Source organism: Akanthomyces muscarius, chromosome 1, assembly GCF_028009165.1.
Source record: "Akanthomyces muscarius strain Ve6 chromosome 1, whole genome shotgun sequence".
Classification (NCBI taxonomy): domain Eukaryota; kingdom Fungi; phylum Ascomycota; class Sordariomycetes; order Hypocreales; family Cordycipitaceae; genus Akanthomyces; species Akanthomyces muscarius.
The window spans coordinates 5,383,853-5,403,114 of NC_079241.1; the positions used below are offsets into that span (position 1 = coordinate 5,383,853).

The 19,262-nt window shown below is 55.1% G+C and overlaps 7 protein-coding genes across 7 annotated transcripts; 3 read left to right on the top strand and 4 right to left on the bottom strand.

The window, feature by feature from the left end:
* Positions 1–163: 163 nt before the first annotated feature.
* LMH87_006822 (uncharacterized protein) lies at positions 164–3,234 on the top strand (the record flags this gene model as incomplete). The annotated part of the gene is made up of 3 exons (XM_056204773.1): positions 164–183; positions 243–373; positions 440–3,234. 3 exons carry the CDS (start codon positions 164–166, stop codon positions 3,232–3,234), a joined length of 2,946 nt encoding a protein of 981 aa, XP_056060094.1.
* Positions 3,235–3,939: 705 nt separating this feature from the next.
* Positions 3,940–4,664, bottom strand: LMH87_006823 (uncharacterized protein; the record flags this gene model as incomplete). The annotated part of the gene is made up of 2 exons (XM_056204774.1): positions 3,940–4,322; positions 4,397–4,664. The coding sequence occupies 2 exons, from the start codon at positions 4,662–4,664 to the stop codon at positions 3,940–3,942; spliced, it is 651 nt and encodes a 216-aa protein (XP_056060095.1).
* A 388-nt stretch (positions 4,665–5,052) lies between these two features.
* On the top strand, positions 5,053–5,601 carry LMH87_006824 (uncharacterized protein; the record flags this gene model as incomplete). The annotated part of the gene is made up of 2 exons (XM_056204775.1): positions 5,053–5,235; positions 5,512–5,601. The coding sequence occupies 2 exons, from the start codon at positions 5,053–5,055 to the stop codon at positions 5,599–5,601; spliced, it is 273 nt and encodes a 90-aa protein (XP_056060096.1).
* Positions 5,602–7,980: 2,379 nt separating this feature from the next.
* On the bottom strand, positions 7,981–8,474 carry LMH87_006825 (uncharacterized protein; the record flags this gene model as incomplete). The annotated part of the gene is made up of 2 exons (XM_056204776.1): positions 7,981–8,172; positions 8,361–8,474. 2 exons carry the CDS (start codon positions 8,472–8,474, stop codon positions 7,981–7,983), a joined length of 306 nt encoding a protein of 101 aa, XP_056060097.1.
* Positions 8,475–12,290: 3,816 nt separating this feature from the next.
* LMH87_006826 (uncharacterized protein) lies at positions 12,291–15,134 on the top strand (the record flags this gene model as incomplete). The annotated part of the gene is made up of 6 exons (XM_056204777.1): positions 12,291–12,360; positions 12,425–12,469; positions 12,541–13,047; positions 13,107–14,287; positions 14,336–14,823; positions 14,876–15,134. 6 exons carry the CDS (start codon positions 12,291–12,293, stop codon positions 15,132–15,134), a joined length of 2,550 nt encoding a protein of 849 aa, XP_056060098.1.
* A 1,788-nt stretch (positions 15,135–16,922) lies between these two features.
* LMH87_006827 (uncharacterized protein) lies at positions 16,923–17,916 on the bottom strand (the record flags this gene model as incomplete). Its single annotated transcript, XM_056204778.1, has 3 exons — positions 16,923–17,380; positions 17,448–17,606; positions 17,676–17,916. The coding sequence occupies 3 exons, from the start codon at positions 17,914–17,916 to the stop codon at positions 16,923–16,925; spliced, it is 858 nt and encodes a 285-aa protein (XP_056060099.1).
* Positions 17,917–18,131: 215 nt separating this feature from the next.
* On the bottom strand, positions 18,132–18,794 carry LMH87_006828 (uncharacterized protein; the record flags this gene model as incomplete). Its single annotated transcript, XM_056204779.1, has 1 exon — positions 18,132–18,794. The coding sequence occupies one exon, from the start codon at positions 18,792–18,794 to the stop codon at positions 18,132–18,134; it is 663 nt and encodes a 220-aa protein (XP_056060100.1).
* Between the last annotated feature and the right edge of the window lie 468 nt (positions 18,795–19,262).

Genomic DNA, 19,262 nt, shown 5'->3' on the forward strand with positions numbered 1-19,262 from the left:
CTTCTAGCGATAAGCTGCTCCAATCTCCACGTGACGCGCTGCGACTGCTAGCAAAGCTCGAAAAAGTTCCCTATGCGCGCGCCGCCGATCACAGCAACCAATCAGTGCCTGTCAATTTTGCAGCTGCCATTGATCGCTGCCGTTTTATTACCCCAGAGGCAAGATGGACGATCTATATGACGAGTGAGTACCTTGTCCGAATCACTCACGTAAAAACTCTGCGCTGACCGCGTCGCAACTAGGTTCGGCAACTTCATTGGCGAGGAAGTCGAGTCGGAGGCGGGCTCCGACGCGGGCGTTGATGCCGGTGATTATGTCTATGATGACGCGACCGGCGACATTCAGGATGATGAGGAGCTCATGGAGGTTGATGGTGAGTTGCGCCTGCTATTGCGCCCCCAACCTGACCACCGTCCAGCTAATACGCGAACGCGCGCAGATGGCCCCTCCAACGCAGTGATTCTTCACGAAGACAAGCAGTACTACCCGACCGCCGAGCAGGTGTATGGCCAAGATGTCGAGACTCGTGTCGAGGAGGAGGATGCGCAGCCTCTCACCCAGCCCATCATCGCGCCGATTGAGACGAAAAAGTTCACAATTGAAGAGGAGGATCTCCCGCCCGTGTACTACAGCCGCGAGTTCATGACGGACTTGATGAACTTTCCCGACCAAATACGAAACGTCGCCCTCGCTGGCCATCTGCACCACGGAAAGACCGCCTTTACCGATATGCTTGTTCTGGAAACACACGACATCCTCGAGAAGTTGGACAAGAGAGTGGGCCGAAAGCGTGACGAGGCGCTCCGATACACAGACATTCACATCCTCGAGCGCGAACGTGGCGTCTCTCTCAAATCCTCACCCATGAGCTTTGTGCTGCCTAATTCCAAGGGCAAGTCACATCTGGTCAATGTCATCGACACTCCCGGCCATGTCAACTTTGTGGACGAAGTCGCTGCTGCGTTCCGACTGGTCGACGGTGTCTGCTTGGTCGTCGACGTGGTGGAGGGTGTGCAGATCAATACAGAACAGATTATCAAGCACGCCGTTCTGCAGGACCTGCCGCTGACGCTGATTGTCAACAAGATGGACCGCCTCATCGTCGAGCTGAGACTGCCGCCCAAGGACGCATACTTTAAGCTCAAGCACGTCATCGAGGAAGTCAACACCATAATCACAAACACTGCCCCCGCCGCCTCCGCGGCAAAGCGCATCAGCCCCGAAAAGGGAAATGTGCTTTTTGCTTGCACGGATATGGGCTGGTGCTTTACGTTACAGTCATTTGCCAAAATGTACGCCGACACCTACGGCGACGTCAGCGCCGAGGACTTGGCCAAGCGTCTCTGGGGAGACGTCTACTTCAACCCCAGGAAACGAACCTTTTCGCGGAAACCACTCGAGGATAGAACCTCGAGATCATTCGTACACTTTGTCCTGGAACCCATTTACAAAATCTTCACACATTCCATCAGCGACAGCCCAGAGGATTTGCGCCCTGTCCTAGAGTCTCTCGGCATTCAGCTGAAACCCGCACAATACAAGGCTGATGCCAAGGTCATTCTCAGGCTTGTGTGCGAGCAGTTCTTCGGGCCCTCTACTGGCTTCGTCGATATGCTTGTTCAGCATGTGCCTTCGCCAGTCGAGTCAGTGCAACGATTACTGGAGCGCCACTACACTGGCCCCCTGGATAGCAAGGTTGCCGGCTCCATGCTGCAATGCAACCAAGATGGACCGCTTGTCGTTCACATCGCTAAGCTTTTCAACAAACCCGACGCCAAGAGTTTCTATTCATTCGGCCGAGTTTTGAGCGGAACCGCGCGTCCCGGCATGCAGGTCCGAGTGCTGGGAGAAGGGTACTCGCTAGACGACGAGGAAGATATGACGATGACGACGATAAACCAAGTCTTTATTGGTGAGACGAGATATAACATTCCCACCGATGGCGTGCCAGCCGGCAACCTCGTGTTGCTGGACGGAGTCGACAACTCAATAGTCAAGACAGCCACGATTGTCGCACCTAAGCTGGAGGATGACGAGGATGCGTACATTTTCAAACCTATCAACCACTTTACAGAATCCGTTCTCAAGGTCGCCGTGGAGCCGATCAACCCGTCGGAGCTGCCCAAGATGCTTGACGGCTTACGAAAAATCCAAAAGTCATATCCTCTTCTCAACACCAAGGTCGAGGAGTCTGGCGAGCACATTATCATCGGCACTGGCGAGCTTTATATGGACTGCGTTCTGCACGACTTGCGTCGTCTATACGCAGACATGGACATCAAGGTGTCGGATCCTGTCACGAGATTCTGCGAGACGGTAGTGGAAACGTCGGCCACCAAGTGCTACGCCATTACACCGAACAAGAAGAACAAGATCACTATGGTTGCCGAGCAGCTGGAGAAGGGTATCTCAACCGACATTGAGACGGGAGCCGTCAAGATCCGCGATCCCATCAAGAAGACGGCCAAGTTCTTTGAGGAGAACCACGGCTGGGACAAGCTGGCGGCGCGAAGCATCTGGGCGTTTGGCCCTGACGAGGCTGGCCCCAACATTCTCCAAGACGACACGCTACCCACCGAGGTCGACAAGAAGCTCCTCAACACGGTCCGCGAGTCGATCCGCCAGGGCTTCAGCTGGGCGACGCGTGAGGGCCCGCTGTGCGAGGAGCCGATCCGCAACACAAAGTTCAAGGTGACGGACATTGTGCTCGCCGGCGAGGCCATCTTCCGCGGTGGCGGCCAGATCATCCCGACGTCGCGCCGCGCGTGCTACTCGTCGTTCCTCATGGCCTCGCCGCGGCTCATGGAGCCCGTGTACGCCGTGTCCGTCACGGGGCCCGAGGATTCGTACATGGAGGTGTACAACGTGCTCGCGCGCCGCCGCGGGCACGTGCTCTCGGACGGGCCCGTCACCGGCACGCCGCTGTACCGCGTCAACGGCCTGCTGCCCGTCGTCGACTCGTTTGGCTTCGAGGCGGACCTGCGCATCAAGACGCAGGGCAGCTCCATGGTCTCGCTCGTCTTTGACTCGTGGAGCATCGTCCCCGGCGACCCGCTCGACCGCGAGCAGGTCATCCGCCCGCTCCAGCCCGCGGCTGTGCAGGCCACGGCGCGCGACTTTGTCCTCAAGACGAGGCGCCGCAAGGGTCTTAGCGAGGACGTCAGCGTCAAGACGTTCCTGGAGCCGGAATTCTACCAGAGCCTGATGGAGAGCGGCATGCTTGGCGAGCTGTAGACGGGAGCTATCGCTGCATGCTAAGGGTTTGGGGGGAGGGAATGTGGTCAAGGAGGGGAGGGTGGGGGAAGAGCAATGTTGTTTTGTATGAATTGGTACTGAAGACGTAAAAAACAGGTATATTCAGATGTGGAAGAAATTTAGTCTAGGCCTCGGCGTACGGTCTTGGGAGTTGAAACCATTACTTTTTTTTCATAGCAAAAGCACTTTTTTAAATAACGACAAAAAAAGTGAAATCATGGAGCACCCCAAATCAGTACGTGCGAACTACATTGTCATAGCGAGGACACTTGCGATTGAGTACTTCATTTCGGTACATGATGGGGTTGTATATTCTCAGACGACCATGGCCTGAATATTCTTGCTCTCGCGAAGCGATATGGATTTATGTCTACAATGGGGTGCGGCACATGTTTGCTCGCTATACTGCAGGACAGTTCTGTAGCTGCCGTGTATCGTTGAAGCCGCCCTCCGCACGGCGTACCGTGAACCTGGGCACTTGGGCATTTACGTCTCGCTGGCTGGCCCGGCTGATTTGCTCTTCTGCCCAATGGCTCGATACATGCAGCGACGCAGCCCTCGTCCTCTCCCATTTCTTTTTTTTGTTTAAAAAAAAAAGGACGGCAAAATTCGTGGGGGTTTTCAAAGTCCGCGCTGCGCCTCTCCTCATCAAGGACTCCGACTCGTCGTAGCCTTTTCCTGGCCTCAGTAGCACGTCTCGAGCATCTTGTCCAGCACGCTCCGCAGCGAGTCATTCTCCAGCGCCGCCGCCACGCGCTCCTTGTCCGCGAGCTGCTTGTTGACCTGGTCGTCCTGCACGTGCGTGCTCTCCTTGCAGCGCACGTCGACGCGGTAGCCCGGCGGCAGCGCCTGCTCGAGCCGCACCCGGACCGCGAGCCCCAGGATCGTCGCCAGCGAGCAGTGCGTAATCGTCGGCGTGATCTCGACAAATACGTCGACGAGCGTGTTGGCGTCCAGTATCTCGCCGGCGCGCGGCGAGGGCGTCATGCGAATGTCGGCGAGGTTGATGACGGAGAGCTGGCCGAGCGAGACGGGGTGTTCGGGATCGGTAATGGTGGAGATGAGATCTGACCATGACATAAAAACAGTCAGCTAATGTGGTCTTTACGACAGGTATGGCGAGGAGGATAGAAGGGCGTACCATAGATTTCTTGCTCGTCAATCGGCTCGGGCGAAGCGTCGTCGAAGAGGCCGCCGTCATCGGCGCCAGCACCGCCGCGGGGCCAGGCAATGGCCGCGCCGTAGTCGTCGCCGCAAAACGGGCTCGAGAGGTACGGGGGCCGCGCAAAGATGACATCGGCATACTTGGAGTCGGGTCCGCGCCGGGGGATGACCTTTTGCTTGCGCGTGGGCAGCTCCGAGGCGTTGAGGACCGTCGGGTTGGCGTTGTCGAGCGCGGCGGCCGCCATGATTTCTGCAATGGAGGGGTAGCAATAGTCCTCTTGTTGTTGGTGACGTTGGACAAACGGCGGCGGTTTGTGATGTCGGACGGATTTGAATGTTGCTGGATCTTGAGGATGAAGGTAGCGGTTTCCGAGTCGTCTGTATATGATGGCCCAAGTTGTCGTTGCAGCGGCAAGGGCAAAAGACTGGTGATGCAATGTCGTATGCAGACCTGGAGGATCGCACCACAAATGCCCCGCTATTCACGCATCGCTGCAGCCAGTGGCAGCGCCATGATAGGTAATGAGCTTCTACAGATTATCAAGCCGACCAACTACATCTAATAAACAGTGCGATGTTGCTCAGAGGAGCGGCCTTTCGTAGAATGAACCTTTAGCTCATGCGACAACTCTGATGACTCAAAATAGCCAACTCGTCATTGCTCCGCTGCACAGTACCGCGCCAGTCAGGCTGGAGCTTACACGCAACTACGTCTCTGCAGATCCTACACTACAGGATGCAGGAGTGATCCCTTCGATTCGCAAAGCCCCGGCCTCCTCCATTTCGCTCGCTCGTTACGGGATCCGGAACAACATGGTGAGATGATCAATCCTAGCGTGTGTTGGCGGTCCGCACACCCTGTCTGGCCCGCGCGTTGCACCACACTCTTGCTCTTGTGCCCTGAACAGCATAATATCGATTCGGCTTTCCACGGCAAACACAACCATTGCAAGTGGGCGTTGCTGCTTTAGACGAAAGCATGCCCACCTGTAAGCACAGGGGCCCGCGCCTCCCGCAGGCAGCAAGATTGAGGGCACGGCCTGGCCGATAAGGTATGCGGTGGTGACGCAGAGCTAATGGCAATGTGGAAAGCGGCATAAGCAAGTAAAAAGGGACGAAAAGTCTGCAGACAGTAGATCGGATACCGGCCGCGGCGAGGCCTTTGTCTGTCCCGCGCGGTAACGCAACCTCGCACCGTCACCCATTTTTCCTGTGCTGACTGGTATTGTCGCGCATAACTGGTGGGTAAAAGTAGGGCATCGGGTCCGCAGGAACCGTCAAAAATTGCTTCTTCCCGAGACAGCGACGGCCGTGCTCCCTTGGCTTCTGCTTGGTTGCGAGCGCTACGCCACTGTTAGACCTGGCCAAAGCTGCTCAGTACCAAGGCCTTTGAATGATAGCTTTGCCACAGACTGTCCTTGATTTCACCCCGAGACGGCCTTTAGTCGGCCAAAAAGCCACAATTTACAGTCATTTTCGTTAATTTTTCTGGGTACACTGCTCTACATCCCTGCCTGTGTTCTCATTCGAGGTTATGTTGACACGAGAAGTGCCGTTACATATCGATATTATATTTGGCGTGGCTTGCTCGAGGCTGACGAGCTAGCGAATCTGAACGAATGCGGGACAGGTTATCCTCTCCCGCCAGGAACTCTGCAACCTGTGTGAACCGTGGTCTGCAACCTGATCGTCATGATGCATCGAGCGTGACACGGCCTCCTCTGCAGCTTCCCCATTCAGCATGACGGGCTGCAGTACTGCGTTTCAGTTGATCGCCAGCGACTGATCTTTAGTCTGTTTGTCAGTTTGGCTGGTGCCGCAGCTGGCTAACTAGTGGCTATATTTGACACCACTTTGAATGGTGATCTGCCACGCTGCAGGGCAGCATGCAACGTGCAGCATCAATTATGGCGTAAGCCTCGGCAGCTTGGTCGTGAATGTTAGTCCGGTTCAGGTAACACGTATTGGACTTGTACGCAGCATGGCATGTGACAGAGCTCTTGGTACCATGTCGTACGCCACTAACCCATCTGTTGGCCACCTGCTTCACCAGTCGCCTAATTTAGAATTTCTGAGGAGTGTGGCTTGCATACGCTGAAGTGTGTCCGCTATACGCGGTACTGAGTAGACGTCCAGGCAGCATGCTTGATATTTCACGGGCGGAAATGGAAGTAATGTGGGTGGACACCCTTTCTCCAACACCCCTGACCAGTCTTCAGAAACAGTCAACGCGACGATTCGTTCGAGTTGGGATGAACTTGTTTTCAGCTCAGCCAGTTAGAGGTGGCCAAAATGACTAGCCCCAATGCTGTCGCAGCCCGGCGCTCGGAGCCGAGCTCGTGTCGTTCCGCTGGCCGACCAAGAGTCCAACTGCTGCGGCGGCAAGAGGCTCGTCTTCTTGTTTACAGCCCTGCTTGATAACTACAGTACTCAGTAGTAGGCAATATCAGACCTTTGTTTGCTCCAACCCATGCCACAAGGATGCGCGCCCTCCTAGGCACCAGGTCAAGCAAAATCTCATCGACATCTGCCTCGGCTCACTTGGGCAATGCACTCTGGTCCTGGGCCGTGGTGGAGGCAAAAATGGAGATGGCTGGGTAGGGTGATCGCAGGTTGGACCGTTCGTCAAAGCGGCCAAAGACTCTGATTCAAATGCAAAAATAAAAAGGCCGAAGTCGAGCCTTGAGAGCTCCACAGGGCCGCGACGTTCTCTGCTTGGTGGGATTCGTCTTGTTCAAGTCGCCCACTTGGGGCTTGGCCAAAAGTTAGTGGAAGGCTGCATGGATTGATGGGCCATCCGGCCCATCCCTAGCGATGTGGAAGTGGAAGCCATAACCAGCACCGCAATTTCCAAGACGGGCCATTATCGATCCGGTCCGAGGCGTGCAACTGCTTGGCGTTATCCAGATGGTTTGCCTGGTTTGCTGCGCAGACGTAGCATCCGCGTTGTAGACCTAAACGTCCAAGGCATGCCTTTGGCGCTAGAATCGCTACCGGTGATACGTCTGTGGGCCGTACCAACTACCCAGGCAAGACACTGGTGTACTTCCTGGCCTCACGTAGCTGCAATGACATTTGCCATACCCATCAGTCTCGGGTACTTTGGGAAACTCCAATGTGAATTGAGCAATCTGATGTACATCGTACAAGCGAGAAAGTTGCCTGCCTAGCACGGTGTTTTTTGCAGCCGCGTTTTTTTACGTACAGTTGCGCTCCTGGACAGCAGTGGGGTAAGAATATCCACTGAACACCGAAACATCTGGCCCAAGCATCTCTGATGTGCAGGTCTCACCTATTTCGAGCGGGAGTTGCGTTGTAGCTGGCTGGTGAGAAGAATTGGGTAGCTGCAGGCCAGAGACAAAGTTCTCAGCTGCGGTTCTGGAGACAACCAGCTATCCCTGGGCACAGGTGCTGCATGTCTTGCAATGCCGTGGCGCTTTGGGCGGTGAAATGTGTGTCGTTGGCGGGCACGGCGGGATTGCGTTGGTAACTAGGCTATGACTGCAAGGTACGACGTGGCTGCAGATAAAGACAGGCTTATTGACGTCGTTGCGTGGCCGATTAAACAGAAACACAGACAGGGCTCGGATCGTCAACGAGAGTCTCAAGGCTGCCGAGATGCATATTGAAGCCAGGGTCGAGGCTGAAACAAGAGCTGACTCCCACCGCTGGCAGCATCGTCCACTCGGTAAATAGTGGGAGGATACTCCGCACATGGGAAGATGGATCGACGTAGGGCTTGACCAGGAGTATCTGCATCGTGGCCATTTTCATCAGGATTGAGAATTGCCGGGTTTTGAAGGAGCGGTGGCAAGCATCGGCGCAGCCACGCTCGTTCAGCGTGTAACCACCCCGGGCAGGTCGGGTAGTGGCAGTGGGCTTCGGCGACGTTGGTGCCACTTTGTAGCTGTGTTTGGAGATGCGGCCAAGGATAGACTGACAGACTGGATCGATGCCCTGCGCCGAGCATTTCGAGGCTTAATTGCAGGAACAAGGAACACTTGGATGTGAGTGTTGGTGGATGCACAGTTCGGTCGCACCATGCGATTTTCCATGCGCACTAGCCGGAAGGCGAGGCAGAGTTCTGTGGCCGAGGACAACAATAAAGTCGTGGCGCGTCGCCGTAGTGGCGCCGTTGTTCCAGAACAGACTTCTGTAGACTCCGGGGCAGACGAAGTCGCCAAGCTAGTGGAGTTTTTGTCGTGAGTACTGGTAGATGTTGTAGCCTTGCAGAGTACACACGCCGTCTCCAGCCAGTGGCACACACCGACCGGGCTGCCAGGAACACAAATCCGCAGCTTGTGACGAGACACTCTGGCCAGCGGGCGGGCACACTCTGATGCTCGGTGTATGTGATGCCGCAAGCCACGAGAAGCTCGGACGATGGATCATTGCATATGAGGAGGCATTTTGGTGTTGGATAGCGAACGGCGTAGCGGCGGTTGGCTGGCCTGTGCTAGTACACGGGTGATAGGTCAGGTCAAAAGTGCTGGGTCAGGAATCTCTTTTGCCGTGGTTGGGAAAGATGGGTGGATGAGAAAGCCCGGAATGCAGAGCAGTGACATTTATTAGAAATCTGCGACCAGGCTATGACGATGATGTACTGGTAGAGTGAATGGAGATGCGCAAAAGCAACTTTAGACGAGCTTGTTTGCGCGTGGTGTTTGCGGAGTCGCACGCTGTGGCTGGGTTAGTTACTACCAGTAGTCACACTGTAGCTGGCAGCTGCGAGGACCCTTGACGGCTGGCCAAGCGTTTGCCTAGGTACCTAGGTACGTGCTCAATGACGACTGTCAACTGGGCCAACAGGCTCGGCATTAGTTGATTGATTTGCGCTATAGATGAACCATCCGTATGCAGGAAGCCAATCATAGGGTCATTTTACCCTTGACCATGCGCAATGCAGCCGCATGACGGTAATAAGACGGTGGCCACTCCGGGATGTCTGGTTCTGATATCACTGGCGAGTCGCGACATCTCTTCCCCGCATGCGCCGGCTTGAGCTAGGTAGCCCCGCTGCGCCACGCCAGGCCCTGGACAGTTGCAAGGCATCAAGGCATGCGAGGACGCCACAACTACGCTGCCGTCTGCGGCTTGCGAGTCGCAGATGTGGCATGTGCATGCATGATTTAAAGGAGAAAAGAGAAAAAAGACCGGCGTTTTCTGTTACAGTCACGCTATGGATGCCCCAGACGAGGCCCTGTGATGAGCTGTGAATGATGGTAAAGCAGGGCGGTAAAGCAGGGCAGACTGCGGGGATGGACATTTTTGCGTGGGCATTGCTGAGCTTTGGCGGGCTTTTTACAACGTCCTATGCGTGCAATTGCGGCTAAAGTTACTGGTGAAGGGATCTGAAGCTAAATTGGTGCGGTATGTTGATGATTGGCGTACTTAAGAAGGCCGTTTGTAATAGCAAGTGTCGTGCGAGAAGCAGCAAACCCATCAGTTGGCCAACGCTGAGGAAAGTTGCTGTGCAAGCATCCAGGAGATGGAGTGTTTCATTTAGTTTAGTGGGCTGCGTACTGCGGCGCAGCCAGGCGAGATTGACAACAGTACTGGACTGGGTAGGTGGTAGCCATGCAAGATGCAGAGAGGTTGAGTGAGACGCCCGTCGACTGGCCCAAAGGCTGACAGCATCACAGGCGGCGGCTTGCAACTTTTACTGGTGTTGGTGGCTGCTCCACTGGCCTGACGCTGGGGCTGGCCCTTGATCCATTCATCTCACCAGGCCGGGGCTTGACAAGACCGACTCCATCAGCAGAGTGGCTACCGAATCCACTGTCGCAGCTCGAGACAGCACCAAGCGCTGCTCATTGCTCCGTGTGCCCTCCGTATAGCGGGTTGAGCGGGTTGTATCGTGGGTGAAGAGACCCCGAGGGTACCGCGGTACGATGCCGAGTGGTGGTTGGTGGACGCTTGTGGTTGATGTTTCCAGTTTTTCACAATTATTTAGGCACTTAACACAGCAAGCTCCAAGACAGTGAGACAGTCGCTGCCTGTCGTCGGCTCGTCCACCAATCCTCAATCTCCGTTCCCTCTGGCCATGGCAGGAAGCCCACAGCGATGACATGCACTACGCCGTCCGTTTTTTTAGTGCAGCGCCAGCGCCTGTTTGACTCCAACGGACGCCGCAGGCGGGCTTTCCAGATGGCGCGACACCGACCAGTGTTCTCGCCGAAAAAAGTACCAGCAACGTGAAGGAGTAGCCACCTCTAGTCAGCTGTCAAACTGGGATGTGTTAGTCGACCTGTTGCACCAAGTTGGCTGCACCAAGTTGGCTGCACCAAAATGCGCCATAAGACGGAGAGGGCCGGGCAGACCTCAGCATGAACGGAAGAGGTACGGGGAATAGCAAAGGAGATTGAGGTTGAGATGATGAAGGATAATAAGGCCTTCTTCATTGGCCAACTGAAGACCACGCATAGCAGTTGGTTATTATCCCGCCTCGCTGATATTATTATCATCATTATTATTATCAACCCGACTCAGGACTCGACAGACTCCGTCATCACAAGCACTCGTTAACCAAGCCCTGATCCAAGCTAATCTGGCCGGCCCATTATTAGCACATCCTTGCCCCTGTCACTCCCCTCAAACCCGCCGAACCCAGTTGCCAGTCGCCAGTTGCCAGTTGCCAGTTGCCAGCCAACCAGCCCAGTCTTGGCCCCTCGCAGTCCACGCACGCCCGCACGTCCTGTCGCACGCCGCTGGCCCCAGCCCTGCCGCCTGGTCATCATCGGGCACGCCAGTTGGCCAGTGATGAACAGTCGGCTCTGCTCTGCTCTGCTATTGCCTTCTTTGTGTTTAATACATTGACCAAATTCTCGCTTGCTGGCCAGTTACCATTCGCCTTGCACTGGAACCACCCCCCAAGCTACCAAGCTGACCCCTCCATCAAAGTTACGTACCTAAGATATTGTCCATCTCCGCCCATCACCTTGCCCGCGGCAGCCGGCACCGCCAGCACAGTGGTGTAAATGCCAGTACCTTTGTTACAACCAGTGCCCACTGCAAAGTGCCTTTGCCTGGATATCTACAGCGTACCAGCAAGTAACTACAGGTTACTGCCAGCTCCTGTTCCACTGCCCGCCCTCCCCCATCATCCCATCCATCCATAACTATCCCATCCTCCATTCATGCATCCATCCATGCAGCCACACCAAACTGACATTCCGCCCGTTTTTTTTTTGGTGCGTGGTAACTTACTACTGCCGTGCTATAGCACAGCATTCTACAACTCGCCGCTTGACTACGGTACCTAGCACTGGCTCCTCCACCCTCGTCCTCCATCTCCGCTGACTATCCCTACCCTCCCACCCCGAGACTGATCGGCTGGCGCCTGTCGCACCTTTTTTTTTTTTTTAAACAGTATTTTACTTTCTGCGCTCATCGCCGCCGCCACGCCACACGAGCCACATGAACCGCTACCTATAACGTCAGGTACCCCAGCACCCCAGGACAGCGGTATGCACTTTTACCCACTGGTACTTTTGCGTCCCGCCGACTCGCGACTCAGCTCCAACTTTCTCCTGCAACCAACTGTCGTCTCTTGTCGCATCTGTTGGTAGTTTTTATCGTCTTGCATACTTTTCCGATTTTCCCTCCCATCGTTGTTCGGTTGCTGCTGCGCTTTTCCGCGACTCCCTGCGACTCCTGTCCCGCCTCGTGCTCGCTCCATTGACATACTTGCGCCACATCGATAACCCTCATCTACCGGGCTGCCACCCCCACCGGCTCGATACATGGCCGTTGCCGTTTGCCAAAACCCTCCTTCGCACCGTCTTCCGATTGCTTGTTTACTTACTTTTCGAATGATCCGCCGACCGTCTTGATATACCCCGATACTCTAGGCTGCTGCCTAGCTCGTCAAAATGTCGTCCTTCACATTTGCCCCGAATCAGTACCCTCAGCAGCAGCAACAGCAGCGAGAGATGCAAAAAAGTACACACAACTCTGCGGCAATGCGCTCTTCTCTTTCGCACCTGGCTAACCATGACGCTACCAGACTATGTCTTTGTTGACGAACACAACCGTCACAAGCGCCTCAAAGGCATGCACAAGACCCTGTTGGCTCGCGGCCAACTCCGCCTCGATCACCTCCGCTAACCAACTGACAATTAGTAATGCGAGCTTGCGAAGGATGTCGACGACGAAAGATCAAGTGCGATGCTGCCACCACAAACTCATGGCCATGCTCTGCATGCGTCCGCTTGAAGCTCCACTGTGTACGACCAAACGGCTTCGACAACGCCGGCGATCCAACCACCTACGAAGCCTTCATCACCCCGGATCAGTTTCAACAGATGACCATGCAGATGCCTCCACAACAGCATCGGGAGGCCCCAGACATGTATACTCAGATGTCCAGCTATACCGAGAACCTCGGTGGCTTCCATACCATTCCCTACGACCCCTCCCAAGCCCAGCAAGACATACACTACACAACTGTCGCACCCCCCGCCATGCTCGACCCGAACTCGTACGCACAGCAGAGCAACTTCCCGGCGCATTCGCTCAACCAGCCAGAACATCCCGGCGCCTCTCCCGAGTCCTACACTACCGATTCTTATCAGCAGCAAGATTTGTCTGATCTTCTGGGAACCCTCAAGCTGAACGAGCTCGGCACTGGTATGACGAGCACTCTTCTCTTCTGTAAACTCTCTTTTATTAACCGACGCAATTTCCAGCCCCATATCTACGAAACAAAGCCTCCTTTCGCCGCGGCGATGAACCTGTTGTCGAGGACGACGACGACTACGGTGGTCTTCCCCCGATCCCTGCTGGCTCAGGCTCTAAAATCCGCATCCCCCCAGAGCTCATGCCCGATGAGGAGACTGCCCTACAGTATTTTGAGCTTTACTTTACACACGTGCATCCTTACGTCCCCGTACTATACAAGCCGCACATCTACCATCAATGGCGCCATGCGCGCGAATCCATTTCGCCCCTCATCCTCGAAGCCATCTTTGCCATCGGTGGTCGCCTTGCGGAGGAGCCCGCCATGGGCCAGCAGTGGCTCGGCCTCGCCTCGCGTCATGCCGATGCCTTTATGGATACACCGCGTCTAAGTACGCTTCAAGCTCTTCTCATGATACTCAAAGCCCGCGAAGGTGCCCCCAAACGTGGCTACTACTTTCGATCCTGGATGACTGTGGTGCAATGCGTTCAGATGGCCAAAGATCTTGGCCTCGATGAACACTACGACGACCACGAAGACGGCATCGATTGCGGCCATAACCCCACGGACTGTCATTTGCGCACCCGCATATGGCGGGTTGTATTTGCTTGCGAAGTCATGGTTGGGACGCCTCAAGGTCGCCACGATCTTTCCGTGAACATGGACACCGTTGATTTTACTGTGCCGAAACGCATGCCTGGTGCCGATGAATCCGAGTATCAAGTGGCGAGAAACTTTGTCTACTTTGTCCGCATCGTTCGTAACATCCGCACGATGAGCACCACCTACGCCAGGCTGCGTAAGCGCAAGGATTGGGGCATTGACCCCGAGTTTCAAGAACTTGACAAGACCATAACTGCTTATATCGGCGATCTCCCAGCCGACCTCGCCATTTCTTTCCCAGCAGACAACTCACCTCCCTGGCTGCCCAGCAGCTTTATCGGTAACCTGCACAGCTACCATTATCTCACCATCATTCTGTACAACCGACCTCAGCTCTCATTCCTTGACCCCAATGTCAATCGCGTTGCATGGAAGCAACATATGCTGCAGAGCTACAACGCCGCCAAGTGTATTTGCAGACTTCAAGAAGCCATCATCAGCAACTTTGGCCTATCTGGCCTCCAATGCATGCAACGTGGCTTTTCTTTTACCGTCTACGCCGGCTTGTCCTGCGTCGTCATTCACCTAGTAAGTGACAATGCCAACATATGCTTAAAATTTTACTAACTTTTCAAGGTTGCCATCGTTTCCCCTGACCCGGACCTCAACACAGATGCTAGGCAATTCTTCACTAGGCATATGCGCATAATGGAACAGGTGATGGAGGTGTGGCCTATGCCCGAGCTACAAACGCAGATCGACACTGTTCGTGAAGCCTTTTCTGCAGATACGCGCAGGGCTTTTGTTCTGAAGCCATCTTTCCCTTACGGAAGCCCGCACCCGTCGAACAAATCGAGTCCGCCACACGCGCCCAGCAATGCGTACCAAGGCAACCCCGCACGCAGCGGCTCCCTGGACCAGCATCTGGATGCACACAGCAGCCTTCGCTATGTGAACAATCCAATTACACCGCCAATCTCTACTGGCCCTATGGGTAGCAAACACGAGTCGCCTGCTGTCCAAAATCTCGATCTCATCCCGCAGGTTGGGACTTCAATGGCTGCCATGCAGCCTAACATGGGACTTGCTGAACAGGTCGCGTGGAACCCGTCACGTATCTTTGAGTATGTTTCAGAATGGTACCAAACGGCAAGATCAGAAGCTAACAGTGTACAGGCAATGGAATAATACGTTTGCAGTAGAGCCGCCGCAGACCAACAATAATACCACGATTGGGTTGTCACCTGGCGGCTCAGACGTCACCGGCATGTCCGACACGCACACTGCCACTTCTGGGTTGGCTGCAAGTACCCAAAATACCTCACCTCCACCTTTTGCGCCAAACATGGCCAACTTTATCACTCCTGCCATGTGGCAGGAGTCTGTTGCTAGCGTGTACGAGGGTGGTCTCAAACGTGCCTGGGACCACCAATGAGCAGCAAGATTCAACGGCGTCGCATTTTGGCGGTGTCTTTGGACTGAAATAATGATGACAACGATTTCTTCCATCAACCTGACAGAGTTTCCTTTCCCAAGCGAATACTCATTGTATAACTATCTACTGGAACGTTCCTTTTTCATTCCTTGGTTGGCTACATCTGCCGCCCCAAGACTTCTTTTTGTCAACGGTTTTTTTTTTCTTTCAATACGAGCAAGGCGCAAAGCTTCCTTGAAAAGGCGTCGTATCTTTTTATTTTTCTTTTCGTTTTATTTACATGGATAGATGACGCAAAAATGTGTGGCTGGTATGGTGGAGCACAAGACGGCGAGTGGGATGCGGTTGCAAGGGCGGCTGCACCATGAAAACAAGAAAATATGATGGATCACGAAGATTTATTAATGATGGGGGAAAATATCCAAGGCGTTGTGGATTGCTGCAAGGGCTTTGCGTACTATAGCTTCACAGAACTGGTTTCTTGGAAAAAACATGATTTGTCCAGAGACGATTGTCTGGGTGGCCGTGACGGTCCCAGCAGAGCCGTCCATAACATTGATATGAGCGCCCGCATATTCGTAATCGCTCAAGGAGGTGGGTAGGATCACGGCAAGAAGCCCGCTTTCATCCCTTGCGGGTGGACATTCTTTTATCATCTCCCGTGCGAGATGCGGTTTCTCGAGGTCCCACACAAGTCCCATACTTTTGCTATACTCTTCCCCCCGTCTACATGGGCGAGGCAGATGCGACGGCTTCAATAGATGACTTTGCGGAGTAATAGCTTACCAGTACTATAGAAACAAAGTTTACGAGCCGTGTTGCACAGTTTGCCCACGTCTGCGCGACAGGGTTTCGCTGCACCCCCCGCCCCTCTCCCTACCTTGTCAGCCTTCTGGAATAAAGTGAAACCCGGGATGCGGAAATCGAAAGAAACAAGATTTTGTGCCGCACTATGCACACTTCTCCACCGTATCAGAAGTACATCTTGGTTCGTTTTTGTTAATACACTGGGGAACGGCATGTTCCGCAGGGCTCGTCTACTGTCTCAATTTCGGCATGGGCTTCGGCGTGGGGGAGCAGGCCGATGGAGTGGGAGGAATGGGCAGAAAGCGCGGCATCTGACCGTGGCCGAGAGAAGCCCTGACCTTGTGAGAGACGATATAATCCCTTCTCGCTCCCCACCTGTTGTGCGGTTGCAGGGTCAGGGCTTGTGGCTATTGAGACGGAAAAGTCGTCTGTTCAAGGAAATCGCCATTGACAGTTTCGGCGATTGGAACGCGCGACAGGCGGCTTTCGGTGAGCTGCGCGATGTCGCCTTCTTATAATCGCCTGCTATAGATTCCAACTGTTCTTGGACACGGCTCAAGGCTGTCAGTAATGATTCAAGTCTGAGTACCGATATACCTGGTTGTTGTACCTGTGACGTATCGATCCGTGCGCGAGCGATGGATTCGACCGGGGAAGGGGAGCTGGCTGGACGAAGCAATTTCACCAAGCATGGGCTTACGTTAGTTTGAAGAAATGACTTGTTGAACAGGAACCAAGTGAGAAAACTGACGTAGGCTGGCAAGGCGCCGTAGACACTTGAGTCAGTTCACATCACGGCTGTCTGTCCATCATGTGAGAAGTATTGCAGTCACAATCTACTTATGAGACTATGCAGTGACAAGCCTCGTGCGATTAAATATTCCACTGCAGTGTCAAGATTCCTGTTTTTACAGATGATGTTAATGCTACAATATTGACCTGCATGGTCCTCCTCAGTACGTCGCCCAACAAAATGACTTTTTACGACGACGCACTGCCTGGCGGCGGCGGCGAATTCCTCTTTGCAATCTTTTCCTTGACAACATCCCAAATCCACGGCTCCACCAGATTCCTATTCCCCCTTTTCACCTTACTCACCTTGGCCACGTCCGGCACGTGAAAGTTGCTCACCGCACGCAGCTCGTACCACCTGCGGCTCGCATTCTCCTTGGCCGTGTCCCTCGTGTAGTTGACCAGCCCTCCGCGTCGGCGCGCAGGCACAAAGTCGCCCGCCCGGAGGGTGCTGTAGCGCGGCTTGCCGATGACGCTCATGGTGGTGACGGTGACGGGCGTGCTCGGGGGCAGCGCGGTGCGGACGAAGCGCTCGAGCGCGGCGCGCGAGGTGCGCGCGGCCGCGGGGAGGTGCATGTGCATGTGCGTGACAAAGGGCGCGGTGGTGTACGTGACGAACACAAAGGGCACGACGCCGCATAGAGCAACTGATGCAAGGACAAATGTGAGCGAGAGGACGACGAGGTTGGAAAGGGGCAAGGGGAAGGGGCGTACTTTTGGCAGTCTCCTCGATGGGCTTGTCGGCTTGGATGTAGCCGGGCACGGCGATGCAGCAGAAGAAGGCGCCGATGAAGAGCGTGGTGACCTTGAGCATGGCCAGAAACGTGGTCCGGCCGGTGCCGGCGTGGTAGATGAGCAGCCGCTCTGGGATTTCTGGCCGAAAAGGACGGGTCAGCACCGCTCGGCCGAGGCTTACATTGTCAGGTCAAGGATGCATCGTACCAGGAGCCGCCTTGGCTTGTGCCTTTGCTGCCGCGCCGGCTTGCCGCTTGGAGACGGCGTCGGCAACCTTGGCGGGCTGCGAGGGCGGTTTGCTGGAGTACAGGCGAAAGACGATGCTGTGGCTCCGGGGTCGCAGGAGCTGGGCGGCGCATTGCGGCGCGGAGATCCGGGCGCCGACGCCGGCATGCTCTCTTATGAGATGCGAGAGCAGCCTGGGACTGACTGCTGTGAGTTGGCGCATCGCGGCGATGCTACTCGCATGGCTGTGATGAGATGTGTTGATGGGGATTTTGAGGATGAGGTTGATTTTGGGTGGAGCCAATTTGAAGATGGCGCTGGGAGGGGGCTCGGATCGACCGCAATTCTGATGCTCGCATTCATTGTCGCATCTAGTATTTCAACGCATTTTGTGTATTGATTTTTGTTTCGTATAAGCTGTTTTCGTGCTTGGCATTATTAAACTACATTCTTCGTAAGCCACTCCTTCCACTCATTCTCACCCCACGAAGAGCCAATGTCCTGCACCACGCCGTCAAAGACACCAGTGGGCGTGACGTGCACGCCAATGAGCCTGTTCATCTTGGTCACCAGCTTGAGGTCGTTGGTGACTTGGTTGCCGACATTCAGCGCGTCCTCGCTGTCCGGCTTGTCCGGGATGGCCAGGCGCATGTACACCTCGGCCTCGTCGACGCCGACCGCGCCCGCAATCTTGGCCAGGCGCTTGTACGTCTCGTTTCTCGTCTCGCCGACCACGCTGATGTCGAAGAAGTCCTTTTGCGCGTCAAAGAGCGCGGCGCTAAAGTCCCAAAACTGGGCGGGCTCGAGCTGCAGGACGGCGAGGGCGGCCTCGTGCAGCAGCGTCGACGACGGGTGCCACGGCTGCACCTGCTGGCGGAAGACGACGGCGAGGTTCTGCGACCACGAGGGGTTGGCGCGCACGAGCGGCGTGACGACGGTGCGCAGCGCGCGGAAGAGCTTGGCGGAGAAGGGGCAGCAGTAGTCGAGGTAGAGCTCGAGCGTGTGCGTCGTGTGCGGCACGGAGGATGATGTTGATGATGGCGCGGCGGGCGGCGGGGCAAAGAGCAGCTTGTGCCCGGCAAACTTGGGAGGGAGAGCCATTGTATTTTGCGTAGTTGTGTGAATGTGATGGGAGGGTTGAAAGAGATGGAGGAGGATGATGATGGAAGAGAGGGGTTGAGATGACAAACGCAGGGTATGAGATGCAATTGGCCGATGGCGTCATGGGAATGAATTGGTGTACTCAGTAACGTGCTGTTAGAGCTCACTCACGGCCACCAACCAGCGGCCGCGCCTCGTGCAGCGGGGTTTTCGGCAGGTTAGCCGTACCAGTAGCGGTGCTGAACTGATTTGACTTGATTTGATTTATTAGTGGTGGCTGGCGGGGTCCAGTATTATGAGGCGCATCTCTATTCATCGAATAACGAATAAAGAAAGCCGCAAGGACCGTCTAGAAGCTTTCTGCCCATGCGCGCCGTCTCGGCATCCTTTTCTTCCTTTCTCTGCCAACGCTTGGCTTGCAGGTGTCCGACGGCACATGGACGGCACATTCCCATTCCCATTCCCATT